At 38.5% G+C, this 21,815-nt stretch overlaps 1 protein-coding gene across 2 annotated transcripts in view; it reads right to left on the bottom strand.

Annotated features, from left to right (window-relative positions):
• Positions 1 to 21,815, bottom strand: part of NAP1L1 (nucleosome assembly protein 1 like 1) — a 52,746-nt gene that overhangs the window by 21,187 nt on the left and 9,744 nt on the right. For both annotated transcript variants that reach the window (XM_067559913.1, XM_067559914.1), the window contains exons 2-4: positions 4,706 to 4,741; positions 3,641 to 3,729; positions 836 to 938 (exon numbers count right to left, since the gene is read on the bottom strand). In XM_067559913.1, coding sequence (XP_067416014.1) covers positions 836 to 938; positions 3,641 to 3,729; positions 4,706 to 4,722 — 209 coding nt within the window. In that variant the 5' untranslated portion in view covers positions 4,723 to 4,741. The remainder of the gene's footprint in view (positions 1 to 835; positions 939 to 3,640; positions 3,730 to 4,705; positions 4,742 to 21,815) is intronic.

Below are 21,815 nucleotides of genomic sequence, written 5' to 3'. Positions count from 1 at the left end.
TAATGCAGAGTAGAACCTGAAGGTACATATGTATCTTTCCTTTGACAATACACATGGGGGAAGGGAAGAAGGAAAGGGAGACAGACCCAGATCTCCTCCTATCACAATCACAGCTCTTCCATGCTGCTCCAACATATTTCTCCACCATTCAATACAGATATAACTAACAGTGAATGCAGCTGGAGTCCATGCAGATAATGCCCAGAGGCTATGGCTAACTCCAGGGTGACAAGAGTTAAGGCTGTGCGAGCATTTACCGTAACTATTTCCTGGCTTTCCAAAGTTTGAATTTTATTGAATTCTACATTCTGGAAATGCACGAGCTATCAACTTGGCAACCTTAACTCTGCATTAATGATGTTTTTTGCCATTTAATCATTTTACAAATCTTTCTGATCATACTGTAACAAGGATACTAGAAAACAATCACTAAGTGACCAGATTACAGAAACTGATCCACTTTTCAAAAAGTAATTCCAACTCTTTCAGCAATAGATACAAGACTGTGAAAGCAACCTCAAATAGAAAAGCCAAACTTAAAGTGATTTGCAAAGGTATGTTAACATGTCAGCACTACTTTAAACGCTTTATCAAGCTTCCCACCTTCCCTTCAAACCATAAGGAAATTCAGTTTCCGCTTTCTTCCATTCTAAAGGTTTCTGTATGCCTTCAGACTAAAAGTTAGTTTCTCTGATATATTTGGCGAAGGCAAGTAGCTTAGGGTGTGTTACTACTATTTGTCTGGAAGCGAAAAGACTGAATGGTGTGAACACTTCCACAGAGAGCAAGATTATAAAAAAACCAGATACTATAACTACTGAATGAGAACATGTACCTTTCTATATATCCTGTAGATGTTCCTACCAGACCATCAAGTCTTTCCTGAAGGGCTGCAAGAATCTGAGGATTTTGCATCATCTGCACAGTCAGCTGCCGAGCTAAGTAAAACCAAGAAGAGGAGAGATTTTGCAAATGCATTATGCTAATCTTGTAGCCAACCTGGAAATAAACTTATTTTAGTACTAGGGAAAGATGCCAGGTTGAATATCCTTGATATTCAAACCTTTTCAAAGGAAGTGCAGCACAAAGGGAAGCATTTCACACTTCCATTTTCCCACCAATGCTCTGCCTTAAATATCCCATAAAAATGTGAAGATTAATTTTATTCTTATCATTTTGAAATACAGCTGAGTATTTTGAAAATCTAAAAGTTGACCATTCTAGAAAAAGGAAGAAAGCTCTGAGGTCCTTATTTTTATGAAAAGTTACGAGTCATTAGAATAGAAGTTCTCGCTGAAAATACAGGTTTACAAAATGTCACCAAACATGCGGTCTTAAAAAAAATTTTTTTTTCTAAACAGATTTTCAACTAAATAATGCAAAGAAATTCATGATACTGAGATTTGTACTTTTTGCTTTGGGAAAGGCAGGGACTGTGCAATAAGTCAGTATTTCCAGTTTTGACAGTTATACAGAAATTAGATGTAATCTTTGGAATTGGATTCAGTAACTGTCCTACAAATCTCTAATTTAGACAAGATTTCACTGGAAAAAAGCTGGTGAAAATAAAATATAAGTGACATATTAAGCAGAACAATTTAATGTGCAGTAGAAACAAACTGCCATACCCAGATCAGACAAGCAATACAGTGGTCAACACCAGATTATTCAGAGGTAGGTGCAAGAAATCCCATAACTAAAAAAAAATTTAACCAGTGGAGAAGCACCTTCCTAACTCCATCAGACCTCGAATCATGGAAATTTATATCCTATAAAATTTATCCTGTCTAATGTATTTGTAAGTGTTCTCATCATCCATATTAATGTTAATGTTTTGACTCTTACCAAGCTCTTGGCCTCAATATCCTGGTGGCAATGAATTCCACAGGTTAATTATGCATTTTGGAATAAGAGTTTCCCTTTTATCAACTTTTTAAAAAAGTTACCTTTCCCTGAACCTCTGAAAATGCAAGAAGGATGTTAACTGTAGCTGTGTGTGTGTATACATCATCTTTGCATATTTTTTTCTGTCAAATACTTTATATTATAAACTGTTTGCTTTTTTGACTGAAATTATACATTTGAGCAGAATTTTTCAGAGAGCTGCCCACACCAGTAATCATCCAGTCTCTTTCCTGAGAGATTCTAATTTAGATACCAATGACATGCATTAGTTCAAGTTACTTCTCCAAAGGGGATTACCCTGCATTTGTCAACAATGACTAGTTTGCCATTAAGGTGTTTATTCAGACAGCTTTCTTAGGTCATCCTAGTTCTTCAGTCTTTTCTAGACTTAAACATAAGTAATTACATCTGCAATTTTTTCACATCAATATATTAAACACCAGTTCTAATACATTACTTTAGGGTACTCAACTGTCAATCTTTTACCATGTTGAAAAGTGATGAATTATTCCTACTCTCAAAAGTTTTTAGTCCCTGAGAGAACATCCAACTTTCATCCAAGACTTCCTGGTTTCCTTAGCAGAATTCAGTGAGAAGCTTTCAAACAGGCTCTTGAAATGCCAAATAATCTATGTTAAGCAACTCTTACATTTACTGTTTTGTTTATATGCTAAAGTTTAATAAGCAGAATAAAATTGTGCTGTTCTAATCTAAGTTCTTCTGGTTAGTCTTTTAGAACTCTACTTTTAAAATTATTACAGCCAAGTTTACCTAGTACTGAAATTCCATTAGTGCCTTTCTTACAGGTACTGCGCACATACATTACCTCAAAGTCCACAGCTATAGTAGCTGATTTTAACTTGGCTGTATATTTTTGTTAGCAGTTAAATACTTCACTCAAGTTCCTTGGGAACTCTTGGGTTCTATACTATCTGATTAAAGGAACGTATTACTATTTATCAGTTTGTTCCAGAGATTTCTCTTTTGATAGCCTTATCTCAGTGCCTCAACTTTTTCTATCCAGTAATAAGGATAACATTCTCTTGCTCAGCTCTTCATAAAAGTAATTCAGCTCATCCACAGTGTCTTCATCCTCCTCAACTGGTTACTTTAATCTGATATTTTCAGCAAACCCAACAATTCTACTGCAGGCTTCCTGCTTCTGATACACTAAAAGCGTTTCTTTCCATTTGTTTATATTTTTGCCTCTTTGGTCTCCTCAAATTCCATCTTCGCCTTCCAAACCTAACTATATTGCATGAGCAGGACCAACTTTTTCCACCTAGATAGTAGTACATTTTGCATGACAAACTAGATATAAATGGGTATGCTGGTTTCTACTTTTACCAATATTAGTTATTTATGGGTTTCTAGTAACTGAGACAATCATTTTGAAGTTGAATGGCTGTCTGTGAAATTAAGCGATGTGAACAGTAAAGTTCATTTGAGAGTATTGACAGAAGCATTGACTGATCAATGACTTTTGTACACATTAACATATAGAACATTTTCTGAACTGCTGTTGTCCATGATTTAGAAAATGAATGAGAGCAGACAAGCATGGAGTGAATGATCGTTAAAAATCCCTCTGAATGAGCAATACCCTTCTGGTTTCAGAATTTTAAAAGCATTAAAAACTATAGCATTAGAAATCATGTTTCATCAGGTGCATTCATTTTAAATTAAGATAAATCCCTTTACTATTTCTTTGGATTTAAGTATGTTACAATGTTACCTTTACTGTTGGCATCCTCGCCAGTTTCTTCTTCTTCCACTTCTTCCACATCTTCCATATCCTGTTGATCAAGTTCAGCCTGTTCTTTGCTATTCAAAACATTCAATTCAAGAGTTGAGGGGTTTGTTTTGTTTTTGTTTTGTTTTTTTCTTTTAAGCTAAGAGACTTGTGTTTTTATATAAATTTGTCCAAAAAAGTAGCAGTTACAGATGTTGTACAAGTTCCCAGTGTGACAACTAAACTGAGGTCTGTTTTGTGGTTAGATATTTACGTTTTGTGACTTCTTTCCACTGTAAAATTTGGCCAAAATAGTACAATTCAAATTAGAATCTTTCTACACTGACAATTTCACTTTTACTATCCCGATGAACATATAATAATTTAGTGGTTTACATACAGGACTAGGAATCAGCGTTCCAATCCAATCCTAGAGAGAGATGCCCTCTGTGAACTTGGGCAAATAATTTAAAAAAATCTTCCAATGCCCCAGCATTTCTCCCTCTGTAAAATGAGACTAACTCCACAGTACTATTGAGGGTTTGATCACATATAAACTGTTTTATACATAATGACATAAGTTACACCAGTATGCCTGTTTCTGCAACACTTCAAAAGTGATATTGCGGATTTAAAGTATGGTTAGTAACTGACAATATGTTTGAAGGAAGCAGACTGAAACACCTACATTTTGGCTTAGCAACACTGACAAAAAAAACAAAAGACTGAGAAAAGAAAGGTCATGTTCAACATTACAATGGAACTGGTGATGCTGCTAGTTTTAGTAATTTAGTGCATTAGTTGAATTCCAGCTAGTAGTTAACTAGAACATTGTTAGTTTACAATTTGCTTAAGTAATAGCTACTGCAGTTAGTCCCAAATGAACATGTAAAAAAAATAAAAACAAAACAGTAATCCATTTATACAGTCACTCATTTTATACCAGCCTAATATTATATACCTTAAGGGAAAAGCTATTTAGCGATCAACAGTTTAAAGTACAAGGTTTATCAATACATACAGAGTGACAGTTTTAGTCAAAGTAAGAGTCTAAAGGAATATACTTACTTGTCAATGTCAGCCATGTCCTCAGTCCTCAGAAAGCTTTAAAAAAAAAAAAAAAAAAAAAAAAAAAAAAAAGGGTTAGATTTTTTGTACAGAGACTATGTACACCAAATATCATGTATATTAAAAATGAAGTTTAGAAACTGCATAAGCTATGAAAACTACGATAGTATGGCTTATCAGTAGTTTACAACACAGTTACCATCCTGAGGTCACAGAAGTACCCATTTGCTATGTGTACACACTGCACAGAATCACAGAAATGTAGCGGTGGAAGGGACTTCAATAGCTCATTAAGTCCAGCTCCCTGCACTGTGGCAGGACCAACTAAACCTAGATCATCCCTGACAGGTTTGTCCATCGTGTTCTTAAAAATCTCCAGTGCTGGGGATTCACCGCCTCCCTTCAAAGTCTATTCCAGTACATAACTGCCCTTCAGAAAGTTTTTCCCAAAATCTAATCTAAATCTCCCTTGCTGCAGATTAAGCCCATTACTTCTTGACATACTTTCAATGGACATGGAGAACAACTGATCACCATCCTTTATAACCGCTCAATGTATTTGAAGACCATTATCAGGTCTTCCCTCAATCTTCAATACTAACCATGCCCAGTGGTTTTTTTTTTTTTTTTTTTTTAAAAAAAAAAAAAAAAAAAAAAAAAAAAAAGCTTTTCTACATGTCAGATTGTCTAAATCTTTTATCATTTTTGTCGCTCTCTCTGGACTCTCTCCAATTTGTCCATATCTTTCCTGAAGTATGGCACCCATAACTGGACACTGTACTCCAGATCAGGCCTCATTAGTGCTGAGAATAGGACAGTTATCTCCCGTGTCATATATATGACACTCCTGTTAATACACCTTACAATGATAGTCTTTTTTGCAGCTTCATCACTTTGTTGACTAATTCAATTTGTGATCCACTATAACCCCCATATCCTTTTCAGTAATACCACCACCTGGCCAGTTATTCCCCATTTTGCAGCTGGGCATTTAATTTTTTCTTCTTAAGTGAAGTACTCTGCACTTGTCTCTACTGAATTCAGACCAATTATCCAATTTGTCAAGGTCATTTTGAATTCTAATCCTCTCCTGCAAAGTACTTGCAACCCCCCCACCCCAGCTTGGTGTCATCTGCAAATTTTATAAGCATAATCTCCACTTCAAGGCATTAATGAACATATTGAATACCACCAGACCTAGAACTGATCCCTGCAGGACATCACTAGATACAACCTCCCAGTTTAAAGCAAACCATTGATAACTACTCGGAGTACAGTCTGTCAACCAGTTGTGCACCCATTTTATAGTAATTTCATTTAGACCACATTTCCCTAGTTTGCTTATGAAAGTGTCATGTTGGATCATCAAATGCCTTAAAGAAAAAAACGCCAAGATATCACATCTACTACTTCCCCATTAACCACTAGGCATTACTCATATCAAAGAAGGAAATTAGGTTGATTTGGGATGGTTTATTCTTGACAAATCCATGCTGGCTATTCCTTATAACTATTATCCTCCAGGTGCTTACAAAGTGATTGTTTAATATTTGTTCCAGTATCTCTCGAGGTATCAAAAGTAGGCTGACTAGTCTATAGCTCCTCGGGACCTCTTTGTTCCCCCTTTTAAAGACAGGTATTATGTTTGCCCTTCTCCAGTCTTCTGGGACATCAACCATTCTCCAGGAGTTCTCCAAGATAATTGCAAACAGTTCCAAGATTGTTTTAACTAGTTTCTTAAGCACCCTAGGATGATCTCAGTCCCTGCCAACTTGAACACATCTAAATATTCTTCAACCTGTTCTTTCCCTATTTTGGCTTGTATTCCTTCCCCCTTGCTGTTGAGTATCTCATCAGCATTACCTTTATAGTGTAGACTAAAACAAAAATCATTCAACACCTCAGTTTTCTTCATGTCATCAATTAGCTCTTCTTCTCTGCTAAATAGAAGACCTAAATTTTCCTTCAGCTTTCTCTTGCTCCTAATGTAAATAATCTCTTCTTACTGACTTTTATGTCCCTTGCTAGGTGTAACTTACTTTGTGCCTGGGCCTTTCTAATTTTGTCCCTGCATGCCTGTACTATTCTTTTATATGCCTTCTTAGCAATTAGTTTATGTTTTCACTTTTTGTAGGATTCCTTTAATTGCCAGATCATTAAAGAGCTCCTTATGAAGCCATATTGGCCTCTTACTATTCTTCTCTCTCCTTCACATCTGGATAGTGTGCAGTTGAGACTTTAATATGGTCTCCTTGAAAAACTGCCAGCTCCCCTGAACGCCTTTTTTCCTTAGATTTTCTTCACGAAACCTTACCTACCAACTCCCGAGTTCATTAAAAACTGCTTTTTGAAGTCCATTGTACTTACACTGCTGCTCTTTCCTTTCCTTAGAAATCATGAAACCTCATTTCACGATCACTTTCACTCAAATGGCCTTCCACCTTGAGATTCACTACCAATTCCTCCCTATTAGTTGGAATCAAGCTAAAATTTATGTCCACCTGGTTACTTCCTCTACTTTCTGGAACAAAAGTTGTCCCCAATCCATTCCAAGAACTTACGAGAAATTGTGTTTTGCCATATTACTTTTCCAACAAATTTCTGGGTAGTTAAAGTTCCCCATTACCTACCAGATATTGTGTTAGGGATCTCTTCTTTGTTCTAGAAATACCTCATCCACCTACTCTTCCTGATTTGGTGGTTTATAGTAGACCTCAGCCAGGAATGACATCACCCCTATTTTTTACCTATTTATCTTTATACAGAGACTACTAGACTGATCTGCCACCTCCCACCTCCTTCTGGACCTCAGAACAAGTGTTTATATTATTGATGTATAATGCAATACCGCCTCCCTTTTTACGCTGCCTATCCTTCCTGAGCAAGCTGTACCCCTCTATAGGAATATTCCAGTCATGAGACTTACATCATGTTTATGTACTAATATTTCCAGTTCTTCCTGTTTATTCCCCATACTCCTTGCTCCTATGACCCTGCTATAATTTTCCACATCCCCCAACAACCAGAAGTCATACATTGTTCTAGTGAAAGGTTGACAATGGTACTCAAACAAGTTGAGGTAAACCCACCATAATGGTTTGCTACATTTTTTCAATAAACCAATAATTATGTTTATACACTGCCAGAAGCTATAGAAATACACATTTTGAAAATGCTTTCCAATATGGAGATTACAAACTAGATTGCCTAACTGACTAAACCAATGAGAGCCAACTGACTCAACTGCAGCACAAAACTCAGTGAAAACAGCTCTTTTGATGGAGTGCATCTACTTATAGTAGCATAACTAATCAGCGCATTTTGCCAAATGGGTCTCTAGTTAAGGATGCCTTGAAGAAGATACATTTCTTCAAATTTAGAGACAGATATTGCTTTTTCATGGGTTGAACTTCAACCCCAACCCTCATTAAAGACACCTGGGGAGAACTGCTCAAAATGTTTACAGTGCCAGAGCATGTCCAGTTTCAGAGAAATCTGAAGAACTCAGTGGTGCTCAATGTCTTCCTGCCATGCTACTAAAGGCCATTAATTCCCATGTCTTCAAAAAACTAGAATCTAATCACATTTGTGAAGGAGTTTTCAAAACACCTAGATACCATGGTGATGGATGCATTCAAAATACTCAAGGTAGGCCTCAACTGTCAAAGCTACTTCCTCAGACACACCAGAAAAAAAAATTTAATTATTAATTTATTAGGACCTGAAAATGGACAATGCTCCCTCCATCAAGTCTGCATTACATAACCCATTAGAGTTTTACAGGGATTCTTGAAGAATGCAAGTATTAAGACATACATAAGTAATGGTACACTGCATTTACAACTAGCAAATTGGCATGCAAGAGTACTATATTTGACAAACTAAGATACAGGATACTTGGTGGTGACATTTTAGGGTTAAACATCGTTACACATTTAAATGTGTGCTGCATCATTACTGCCAGCTTCTCATTTAATAGCAATACTTCCTTATTTCTCAGACTGAAATTTTTTTTTTTTAATACAGTAACTTAGCCAGGTTGAGTACAAATCCACCTGAAACTATATGTATGCAGGAACGTATTAGCATGGCTACGCCATGCCTCCGCTGCTGCTACTCAGGCTATCATGGCAATACTACTATTTATAGTCATATTAGCTGTATTAGAGTTAGCTGAGTATGTACAGGAGAGAGGAATCACACTCCTAGTTCATAGTACAGATGTAGTCTTACTGTTCTGAACAAATTTGTCATGAAACATTGAATAAATGTCATTAATTCATTTTAAGCAGACCACCAACTTCAATGGTGTGTACACTCTAGCTTTGTTACTTCAAATGCTGTTCAGTATACTGAACAGTCTAATGGATTTTGCTCTGTATCAGAAACATTCTATTCCTTACAGCAACGTCTTAAAGATTTTAGTTATTTAAAAAAAAAAAAAAAAAACCAACAAAACTTATGTTCTAACGCTGAAATGGGAAGCCAGGACTATTCCAGGTTCCAGTAAGACAGGGACAATATGGTCACTTTAGGGATATTCATAAGGATCTAGTGAACTTGAGTTTACACTAATTTAGGTAACTGTAAATATGAAAATCACTTGAACAAAGTTTTGGACAAGTCATTAAATAAGTTCTAGTATTGAAGTCATCAGTAAAGACAACACTTTGTCCACATGGTAGAAATGAGGTTTATGGAACTGCGTATATTTGAGACTGTCTCACACAAATTCCCACTAACTTGCATCTGATGAATGTCCTGAATTTCATTTTAAAATTGAAGCCAACTTAGAGGTTAGAAATGTATATTCTGTAACAGTAAATTAGGTTAAAAACACTGATATTCAATGGCAAAACACTGTATTCACAGAGTTAAGGTTCATTTACCTGGAACTCATTTTTACTTGGAATTCACGAAAAATATAAGTGCTTAGACTGACATATCCCAGCTTGCTACTGACAATGCCCTCTAATAAAAGCCCCCGTGCTCTGCTAATTATATAATAAACAACTCTGCATTGAAATGATGCATACTGGATTCTGAAAGTATACATGCAGCTGCTCTTCCTTCTGTTCACACATCCAAGGTTGCAAAACACATTTACTTACATCATAATCACAGTTGTCACATACCTTAAGTAATCCATGCATGTCTTCATATCACAAAACAGACCTTTACCAAACAGACCCTACTACCGCCAACGCAATTTAGTGTAGGTATACCTACAAATATCTAACATTGAATGCACCTCCAAGGTATCCAATTAATCCTCACTGGCTACAGCCAGCTCCAGGAGAACAGAAGGAAGGTGGCATGGACAACCTTCCCCGCTCCTCCCCTCAATTCCATAATGTTAGATGGAATCTTGTGAGTGAATGAATAGGCTGTAAAATGAGGTGAAGAGCTGACACATTTCAGCAACTCTGGAGTTGGCAGAGTAAAGGTACGTATGTTAATGTGGTGTTCTGGGGCACTGCTGAAAGAGGGTAGAGTTAAGATTCTACGGTCAATTTTAACTCTGCTTTTCCTGGTTTTCAGAATTTTGCGTTTTGCACAGCTCAATGTTCTGCAAGGGAACACCACACCATACCAGGTGACCTTAATTCTACATTCATGGGGTTTTTTGCCATTGAATTCAATTGCTCTTAAACTGATTAGGAACAAATTTAAGTGATCCAAAATAAACCAAGAAAAACTGGTGTAAAAAACTGTATACAGTTAACATGATCAGTTAAAAATGGATGAGAGTTAATTTGGCATAACTTCTGTGTTTAGACAAACCCTTATAAGAAGGCAACAACTGTTTATTGTATTTAATTGAAAAGTTGTCAATTTATGATACATAAAAAACTACCATGTCCCTTGCTTTTTTATACTCTCTTTCCCTTCATGGCATTACTTATTTCCTATAAATAGATGGTGCATCTTTTGCATTTAATCCCTTCTCTTGCCCTCCAGCATTCCCATCTTTTTCCACTGTGCTCCTCTACCTCCTCCCTTTTCTTCACACACCATTCACTCACTCTTTCCCCACAATACTGTATATTCCCAGTACCTGCCTCTGCTGCCACTCTTAGCTTTCCCAAAAACACAGTGACACGAACCTGATCTCCTGTCAGTTTCACATGGGATTTTGAATAGCAGCTCCATCTTGAGAAAGCTGTGAGCAGCAACAAAGGCAGGCACTAGTATTAGTGCTTTGTAAAGTCTTCGGAAGGATGAAAGGACACAAAGATTTTGATAGTTGCAAGTTTTAACTCTTTCCATACTGGTAACTAAGCATGACCACCAGCACCCTACCTAGCCATTACTAATGGGCAATTTCCTCAAATCTTTGCCACTATTACAGTTAGACACTTACTTTTTTGGAACAAAAGTTTAGATTCCGTACATTGAGAACATGTTGCAGAATATGAAAAATTAACAGAAAAGGTGAATATTCTGCAACGTCTAAAATAGATCAGAACACTATTAAGAGTCACTATTTGCTATTAAATTAAATTTGTTTCAGGAAGACTGCTTATCTTCAAAATCTGTGTCTAAAAGCCATAAAATATGAAAGAACAATTCAGAATTTTAGATTGAGAACAGTGATAAAGTACCCTGACCATTTATATTCGTGTAATGCTTATTGCTCATGAATGACTAATGGGATTAACTGGATTTGCCACAAGACAATTTGTTTGGACGCCACTCAGGATGGTAGCCACCAGGCATTTTGTTTAAAGTGTAATATGGGATTACACTAGGAATCAGGAATTACAGCAGGAATTAGATTTTTCTCCTCCTCACAATCAAGCAGAATAATCAAGAATGCTTCCTTCTTCCCCAATCTCCTCCCACCCATTATGCCAGGACAAGTCTGATTTGGTTTTCTGCCTCATTTAGGCTTATTTTAAAAAATAAATTCTGGAACTGGAGGAACAATTTGTCCACAGTTCTTGAGTTTCTTCCCCCCTCCAATATTTCAAGTACTATTTCAGATAACTTTTAGTCACCTAATTAAAAACTCTTGTATTAAATTTGGCAAGCAGTGCAAAATCAGTTGGTTGTCTCAAGTCTGTTAGTGAGCAGATGTCCTATGTTTTGCCCATTAATAAATTAAAGTTTCCACAAGCAGTTATGTCTAAAATGCAGAATGTAGGGGATATCAGAAAGTTAAGGTAATGATGAAATCATGCAAAGATTTCCACTATCAAAAATATACTGTGGATAATGTGTTTTCCGGCGTCCCGTTTCCAATCTGGCATTAGTTATTATGGCTATTGCTGTGATTTAACTAACTTATGTTGCCCATGTGAATTCACTATATTTATTAGTTGATATGTTTTTACTCCACTAAAAAGTAGGAAATAGTATCAATTTCATTGTCCATAGTTCATCATGGACCACAGTGCCCAAAACCCCAATCCAGATTAGGCACTACAGTAGACATCAGTTACAAACACCAGAGTTACAAACTGACTGGTCAACCACACACCACAGTTGGAACTGGAAGTACAAAATCAGGCAGCAGTAGAGACAAAAAAGCAAATACAGTACAGTACTGTGTTAAATCTAAATGATTAAAAAAAATAAAGGGAAAGTTTTAAAAACGATTTGACAAGGTAAGGAATGTGTTTCTGTGCTTGTTTTATTTAAATTAAGATGGTTAAAAGCAGAATTTTTCTTCTGCATAGTGAAGTTTCAAAGCTGTATTAAGTCAATGTTCAATGGTAAACTTTGAAAGAATCATAACGTTTTATTCAGCATTATGAACAACTTCAATTCGAGGTGTTCATAACTGAGGTTCTACTGTATCATCCTAGACATTGTATGCAGTATAGCTCCTTCTACATTAGGAGTCCACTGGCCATGTACACTATGAGGCTTACTCCAAAATTAAGCACTCTAAGCTTTAAGTCACTCAGCTTTTTTGGTAATTTGGAATTGGATCTGCATCCTTGCTGAAAAAAATGTACATTATTAACTAAATAATAGAGTGAGAAGAAATGAAAACGACTATTCAAAATCATTTTTGATTTTTGTTTCAGGATCCCATTCAAGCATAAGAGACTGACTGTGACTGTATCTGCAACAACTTCAGAGTCATCCGTTGGTACTTTTAGCAGCAGTGCTGCAACTAAACATAAAGTATCAGTAGCAAGCAAAAGTTTCAATCATCCAGTAAAACCACCACCATGGATGGATTTGTAGTAAGGACCAGCAAATACCAACAAGACACCATAGATTAAAAGATTGCTCAGTTCATTTATGCCACAAATTCTCCTTTTCGCATAGTTATCAACAAACACTTCATTGGCATGGTTGAGTCCTTACAACCAGGCTACACTCCACTTGGTAGAGCAGACATTGTACCTAGCAACCTTCCACCAATGTAGAAGAAGGAACTTGAACAGTGTGCAAGAAATACTGAGGGGAAATTTTCCAGTTTGAGCCTTGATGGATGGAGCAATGTACACAACGATCCAGTAATGTGTGCCTGTGTGACAACAGAAGATGGGGTTGCATATCTTTCAGAAATAGACACATCGGGAAATGCCCACACAACAGAATATTTAAAAGAAGTGGCAGTGAAAGCTGCAGAACTGTGAACGAAAATTCAACTGTCATGTGCGCAGTTTTGTCAGACAATGCTGCAAATGTGGCAAAGATGAGAAGATACTTAGAAGAAGAAACAGAAGGATGCTCCTTAACATATGGCTGCAGTGCCCATTTAATGCATCTTTTAGCCAAATACTTTAAGTATGTCTTCTCCAGGAATAAAAGAAAATTGTTGCAGTCGCAAAACACTTCTGTAACAATCACTTTGCTTCAGCTTCACTGAAGAGAGCAGGAGGATCCAAATTAATTCTCCCTCACGACGTTCGATGGAATTCTATGGTTGACTGTTTTGAACAATTTATTAACTGGCCTATTCTCATAAAACTTTGTGAAGAAAACCGTGATAAAATAGATAGAAGTATCTCATCCAAAGTATCTAACACTGGATTAAAGAGGAATGTAGAGGATATGCTCAATATACTGAAGCCTATATCCATAACCTTAAACTTCAGAGAAATCGTTGCTGCATTGCTGATGCTGTCGAAATTTAGAAGGCAGTTCAAGAGACACTGAAGAAATACCTCACCAGAAAGTTAAACTGCAGGCAATAAAGAAGCAAATGGATCAAGCACTAACTCCACCTCATTTTCTTGCGAACATTCGCAAGCCCAGAAATAAGTGTAGATGCTTAACTTCTGAAGAGTCTGCTGCTGCTGCTGCCATGGCATGGGCATCTCAAAAAAATCACTCATTTATGCCAGTCATAATAAATTTCAGGACTGGAGCAGAACCATTTAAATAGTACATGTTTACTGATGTTTTGAACAAAGTCACTCTCCTAAATTGGTGGTCATATCCATGAAAACACCCACCAGCATGGGAGCTGAATATCAAGAAAAGGGTTTGAAGCATTACTTTGCACATCCTGTCACATGTTCTACAAATCTAGTTCAATCTCTCTCATTCAGGAATGCCAACAGGTGCTTAAGATATCCTGAACAATGCCTTGTAATTGAAGAGCAATTTCCATCTCCACTTTAACTACCACCTCTCCCAAATATATAGCTGACTTTCAGAGTAGAGAAGTGAATGTGACATTCAGGTAATGGTTAAAACAATGAGAGTCCTGTAGCACCTTAAAGACTAACAAATTTCTGCGGGCATAAGCTTTCATGGGCTGCAACCCACTTTGTCAGATGCAGCCCACGAAAGCTTATGCCTGTAGAAATTTGTTAGTCTAAGTTGCTACAGGACTCTCGTTGGTTTTGCTGTATACAGACTAACAGCTACTCCTCTAGAACTTTTCAGGTAATGTCAAGTCTCCCATGAGATATTATAAGGTTTATTAACAAAGGCTATAGAGGTTTTTGAAAAACTCCATTGATTCAGACATATTAAGGTATAGAGACAGTGGCAGATGATGTTTAACTTGTATGATAAATAAGTCAGGTTGGCAGAGTTAGTTTAAATTTCTCAAATATGCTGATTATCCAAGTATCCTCCAAGATCAGAGCCTAACTTCTGAGTCAGTGTGCACAGCTTAATGAAGGTTGCCTGCCCAGTGTGCAGCTGCAGTTAAACCAAGAACAAAGGGATATTCCGTGAAATTTAAGAGCAGTATGTTTGGAACAGGTAGTCATACTTCATACAACATAAGGTTCACTTATAGCAGCGTGGATAGCAGACACTATGTCCAGCTAGCATGGGTACAAACAGCAGTGTAGACGGTGAGGTAAGTAGAGCTGAGTGCCAACATCTGAACCCCCAGGGTATACCCTACATGGGCTCTCTACATACCCGAACAATACCACTCAAATCTACACTGCTATTTTTAGCAGTGCAGAGTCCCACTGCCAAAACCTTTCCCCACCACAGTAAAAGGCTCCAGCAGTAGGGAGGTAGCAGAGTGAAAGGCTGCCAGAGCTTTTCTCCACTGCAGTCCCACTAATGGAGTGTTTCACTGCAGCGTGTATCTACACACCGCAGTGACAAACACACCATAGCTTGCCTTTCACTGCAGTATGTAGACGCATGTGTAATACCTCTACATCTTGCCATAATTGTAGAAATAGCCATATAGTCAAACTTTTGGAACCAATTCCACATGAGATCACCAAGACACTGTAGATTCGTGTAGTTACAAAATGGCATAAGATTATGAAACTCATCTAAACCTCATGAGTGAGGTGAATAATCTGATGACCAGGAAACACCACCACATAGCCAATTGAGCAGTGCTATATAAGGTAAGTGAATTATTGGGTGGAAAGTTGCCTTCATCTGAAGCAACAAGTAATTACTAGTACTGGCATCAAGATACCAGAATAAGAGAATAAGTGGCAGTAGTCTGATATGGTACATTAAAAATCGTACTAATCATAGAATCATAGAATCATAGAATATTAGAGTTGGAAGGGACCTCAGGAGGTCATCTAGTCCAACCCCCTGCTCAAAGCAGGACTAACCTCAGCTATATCATCCCAACCAGGGCTTTGTCAATGAGGAATGTAATGAGGAACTGAAACTCAGTCCTGTTTCCTCTTCATGTTATTTATCTCTTAAATGATTAGCACAGGATATTCAAAGGCGCTGGTATATCCACAGCTTCCACTGAAATCCATGGGTGTTGCAAATGTTCTGAAAACCAAATTATATTTCCAACATATCCAGTTTAGTGCTTCAAGACAGATAACCACAAGTGTCTATTCCTCATTTTAACCTTCTCACTAGTGCTGACAGCTTCTGCCCCTTGCCAATGTTATGGGACTGGAGACTAAGACAGCAGTAACTTTCCTTAGCTTCAGCTCTCAAATCCTCTACAAGGAGACTACCAGTTAAGAACTCATGGAGTCTCAATTTCAGCTCCTACTATCAAAGGTAAAAGAACAGCTGCTCAGATTAACATAGGAGAAATATCTACATGGGGTGTGCAAAAAATTCTTCTTGAGAAACTCCTGGGCTGGTTCTAACAAAACGGTTTGATTTTTATCTGCATGAAAAAGCTGCTATCTAATGGAAATTTGCAATCAAAAACAGTTCAGTCAACAAGCACACAACAACTGGTCTGCTAGTTTGTAGCACACTGAGGCCAGGTCTACACTACAGACTTATATCACTATAACTACATCACTCAGGGGTGTTTATAATCCATACCCCTGAACAACAAAGTTATATCGACATAGCCCCCAGTGTAGACAGCACTGTGGCAGCAGGAGAGCTTCTCCCATGGACATAGCTGCCTCCTACAGAGGTGGATTAACATGCTGACAGGAGAAGTTCTCCTGTCAGCACAGAACATCTTCACTTACATGCTGCAGTAGCATAATTGCATCAGAGCAGCTGTGCTGATGCAGCATTTTAAATGTAGATCTGCCCTGAGTGCTTGTAATTTACTCTTGCTGGGAAGATAGGCTAAGACCCCAGACTCCAATCAAGTGAGTAAGGAAACTTACTACAGTATTAGTTTAAAACCACAGCAGACAATTAATTCTACCCTTTTATTCTATTACTGATTCAGGCTCTCTGAACTTGTTCTAAAATTGGGGTAATTAGAATGTTGGGACCCAGAAGACAGGCCACTCCCTACCAATACTTGCTATACCAAATGAGCTTCATTTCTATATTAATAGAGAAGTGTAGTCTAGTGGCTTAAAACTAGGACTAAATCAGAAACTTCAACACTAATTCCAGTTTTAACAGACTGCCTCGATTTCTCCATTTCCCCAGCAATAAAAAGGCAATAATGCCTATCATGATGGGCTGTTGTGGGGGCTAGTTACATCATGTATGAAAAGAACTTTGAAGTTGTCATCCAAAGACCTCAATGTACTATTTATTCTCTGATCAGATTTAATTTATTTTGCTACCATTCTTTGTAATGGCTTGGAGACTGACACTTTTGTCATCAAGACTGGGGTTAAGCAAGGTTGTGTTACTACCCCAACCTTGTTCATCTATTTAGCAGTCATTCTGGTCCTTGCTAAAGACAGTCTCCCCATTAGAGTTGACATTCAATACAGAATGGATGGGAGGCTTTTTAACCTTCGACATCTCCACTCAAAGTCTAAAATCCTTACGACGTCCATTATTGATCTTCAGTATGCGGATGATTTTGCTATACTTGGGCACACAGAGAATGACCTTCAGTCCACACTGGATCTTTTTGCACAAGTCTGCTAACGCCTAAGACTTTCACTTAATATCGAAAGACCAAAGTGCTCTATGAGTCTGCTTCAGTTCTTGCATGCAATCCACCACAAATTACTGTTGAGGGAGACACTTTGGAGACAGACAAGCATTTCTGCTACCTTGGTAGCCAACTTTCTCAAAATGCAAACATTGACTGAGATTCTGCACAGGATCCAGTACACAAGTGGTTCCTTGAGGAAATTGCTCTGATGAGTTCCCACAGATCGTGACTTACAGAAAGATACCAATATTCAGGTCTATAAGACAGCTGTCATCCCTACACTTCTTTATGGATGCGAAACCTGGGTGACCTACCGACAACACCTTAAGTGTCTGGAGAGACATCATCAATGAAGATCCTTTGCATCAAGTGGGAAGATTGGCACACTAATCCCAGCATCCTCACTGAAGTCAATGTCACCAGCATTGAAACAATGATCCTTATGCACCATCTACACTGGACTGGACATCGTTTGCGGATGCCAGATTTTTGCCTCCCAAAACAAGTTCTCTATTCTCAGATCACCTATCGTCAGAGATCTCATGGTGGTTGGAGAAAACACTACAAAGATACATTGAAAGCATCTCTCAAGAAAACTGATGTGGACATCATAAGCTAGGAGGAGCAAGCCACTAACCAACCCCCATGGAGTCATATGCTCCATCAGGCAGTGGCCCACTTCAAGAAGCCTTCAAGTTGAAAAGAGAAAGTAGTAAGGGAAAAGAAAGAACTTTCTCCCAGCAGGCAGCTGACCCACTGGGAAACATCTGTACCTATTGTGAGCGGATCTGTGGTTCCAGGATTGGTTCCAGGACTCTCAAATCCTGTGATACAAATAGTTGTCGATGGCAATCCCTTGATTCGAGGATTATTTATTCTCTATGTCCAATTCTTCAGAGAAGTTATTTGGGAGTTGACAGAGGTGCCAGAAAGGAATACATGCAGTGGAGCAATTTAATAAGGCAGTTTAGGACAGCAGGGTTCAGTTTAATAGTTTCATCTGACAAGATCGACCTGTATGTATTGCAGAACCAAATGAAGGGAAGGAAACTATATTGTCAGTTGGCTGTTGAGGTCACTTACAATCTACCACAAGAAGTTGGCAATTACCCGGATATCCACAAGCCTTTGGAGCATTGTACAGCATGAAGGTGGATTTTTTCCCCCCCACTATCCTATATTAAGCATATTTTTAAACAGCTGTACCTGAAAAATAAAGTTTTTAAAAGGTCTCAAATGTTGAAAAGTGCTTCAAAATTAAAGTACTTTGAAGAAGCGTTTTGGAACCTAATGTCTGACAATGCAGAAAATTCAGCAGCTCCAAGCCTGAAACCACTAAAATTTAGGGCTGGTCTACACTAGAGAGTTTTATCAACAAAAGTCAGCTTTTGTCAACAGAACGGTGGAGGTATACAGACTAAAACGTTCCTCCCATAATAGAACTACCTCAATGAGAGGTGTAGGGCTTTTGTCAGCTTAGTTAGGGTGAGGCAGTGTCCTTACATCAGCAGTGGTGCTGTCACTCTTCTCACCAGCAGAGCAGTGAAATTGACAAAAAAAAGTCCCTCTTGAGACCTAAGCAGCTGGACCCCACTCTGGGCTGCGAGTGGAGCAAGAAGCCTGGGCCGTTGGTTTCCACTCCCGGCTCTGAGAAGCCCGGGTGCTTCTCCACCCTCTCCCTAGAGGGAGTAGGTCAGACAGTGCAGCTGGACCCCACTCTCCAGAGAGAGAAGCCCCGGGCAGCTTCCCCCAGTTCCCAGCAGGAATGGGGGGCAGGGGGTAAACCCACCAGGAGTTTTGACAGGGAACTGAGACCAGGCTCTCAGATCTCCCCCTCCTCCCAACTGCCCCTCTTAGGTCAGTGCAAGTGCTCCTGGTGAGGACACACTCCACCAATCCAACAATGGTAGTGTGGACATCAGCTACGGCAGTAAGTCTACCTATGTTAGGTCAACTTATTTTTAAAGTGTATACAAGGCCTTAGAGTAGCTAACTTATCTACTGCTAGCTGCTGCTTATTCCTGTTCCCCTAGAACCCAACTTTTCATCAATAAACTGTAAACCTGATTTTAAAAAGAACCCTCTCCTGTTTTCAGCCACCAAGTCCCTGTTTATAGAATCAACCAAGGCAGCCAGCAGCAGTCCTGAGCTTTTGTAAGTTTCAGTTACGGCTGCCTGGAAAAGTCACTATTAGCAATAAGTCACAACAAAAGCAGGCACATACTAACTGTAAATGTCAAGTAATGAGACCTATGGCAAAATAAAAAGTGCATCACTAGTCTTAATGATGACTATGTTATGGCTTTGTTGCCGAGTACAGCTCAGTTGCTCAAAGTTTTAAAGGATTCTGAGGTGATTATGGCACATATCCTTCCACTATGAAAAACAGTTCTAGCATAACAAAGTATGGAATATAACTGAAGACTTTGGAAAGATGGGAAAGGTTGCAACACTTTTCCAGATTTTCCCCTCTCCCATCCTCACCTGGCCTTTATTAGCTTCAGTTTTCATGCCCCAAACACTTCCGGTTCACCGATCTAACAAATGGAGATAAAGAGCACTAATTCTCAAACTAAATCCCTGAGTGTTGGTGCATGGGGATGTGAGCAAAAATATCTGAAGAGCCAGTCATAACACGATTTTGAATTATCTGTAGTCTCACTCATAACAATAGTTCCTAAAATCCACTAGCTACCTAATATTCTGAGGTTTTATATTTTTCCAATTCATTACTACTGCTCCCTTTTTCATAAATATCCTGATTTGAGAATGTTAATTAGAATCAGAGAAGTACAGAACTGGAAGGGACCCTGAGAGGTCTTCTAGTACAGGCCCCTGCACTCAAGGTAGGATTAAGTATTATCTAGACCATCCCTACAGATGTTTGTTTAACCAGCTCTTTAAAATCTCCACTGATGGAGATTCCATAACCTCCCTAGGTAATTCATTCCAGTGCTTAGCTACCCTGACAGTTAAGAAGTTTTTCCTAATGCTCCATCTAAGCTGCTTTTGCGGCAATTTAAGCCCACAGTTTCTTGTCCTATCCTCAGAGGTTAAAGAGAATTTTTCTCCCTCCTCCTTGTAAACAACCTTTTATGTACTTGAATTTATGTAATTCGATCTTATTACATCCAAAAAAGTACATTGAGAACATTAAGGTTGCAAAGTCAAGTACTCAAAAGTTAGGAAATGCCACAGTTAGGCATGTAGCTTCCTTGGGCATGTTTGATAGTCTTCGATCCCATACTGCTTTTCCATAGGAGTTTTAAACCTCACATACGGTAACGGTGCTCACTGAATGGGTAGCTATCCATGAATATTTCTTTTTACCCTCATCATTCAATGTGTCCTCATTCATTTACTGTACACCACCCAAATCTTGCACTAATAAAAATTATTAATCTCCTCATGGGCTATATGGTACTCATCCTAGTATCTTGCTTCTTTATAAACATTAATCTTCATGGCACCACTTGATGTTAGGTGGTATTATCCAATTTTACATGTAGAAAACTCACAGATAAAGCCTGACAGATAAAAAGATTGTAAGAAGTGTCAACTAGTTTGGGATGCCTGATTTGAGACACCAAGAGTCTGATATTTTCAGAATACCAAGAACTATATAGCACTCCATATATTCAGAGCAAAACTCCCATTGACCTTGGTTGCAGGGGAGAGTGTTCACTGCTTTTGCAAATCTGCCTTCAAGTGGCTCAAGTTGGGTACCCAGAAAAAAAGAGGAATAGTGGAATCACCTGTGAAAATTTTTGCTCTGAGAGACTTGTCCAGTACAATACAGGAATTCTGTGCCAGAGGCAAAGACAGAATTCAGTTCTTCAGAGTAGCACTCAACTCCCTTAGCCATGACACAATTCCTACATTTCACCATCTCATTCACCACATACTTTTCAACTTCTGCACCAACTAAAGTAGGGGTTTTACAATAGGGCCCTATGAAACCTGCATTAATGAGAACATGGATGGAATCACAGAATCAAAACACAGAATCCAGGCTCTCCCCAGTACCAGGACTACAGTGGCAGGCAGAGTGGGCTGCATACTGAATGTAAGAGACCAGAGGGCACAGGGATTGGGGTGCAGGGGGCTAGGGCCACAAGGGAGTGCAGTGGCTAGGGGAGAAGCACTAGTAAATGGAACTTAAGGGCAGCTTCTAGGAACTCAGTTCCTTGCTGTGTCAGTTTCATGTCAGGAGTTGCAGCTGAGCAGGGGCACCATTTAGGGAGGGGAGGGGGGGAGCATCTCATCCCCCTTAAGTTTCATACCAAAGCAGAGTACAAACAGGAAAATGAACCACCGCTCTATGCTCTCGCCAGAAGAACCAGAAGCCCTTAGTTGTGGTCTGACAAGTTGCTG

The sequence above is a fragment of the Emydura macquarii genome, unplaced genomic scaffold (assembly GCF_026122565.2).
Source record: "Emydura macquarii macquarii isolate MOO-44397 ecotype Brisbane River unplaced genomic scaffold, CSIRO-AGI_Emac_v2 contig_2205, whole genome shotgun sequence".
Lineage (NCBI taxonomy): Eukaryota > Metazoa > Chordata > Testudines > Chelidae > Emydura > Emydura macquarii.
The sequence above is the reverse complement of the archived record's forward strand: the minus strand, read 5'-3'. Positions and strand labels throughout refer to the sequence as shown.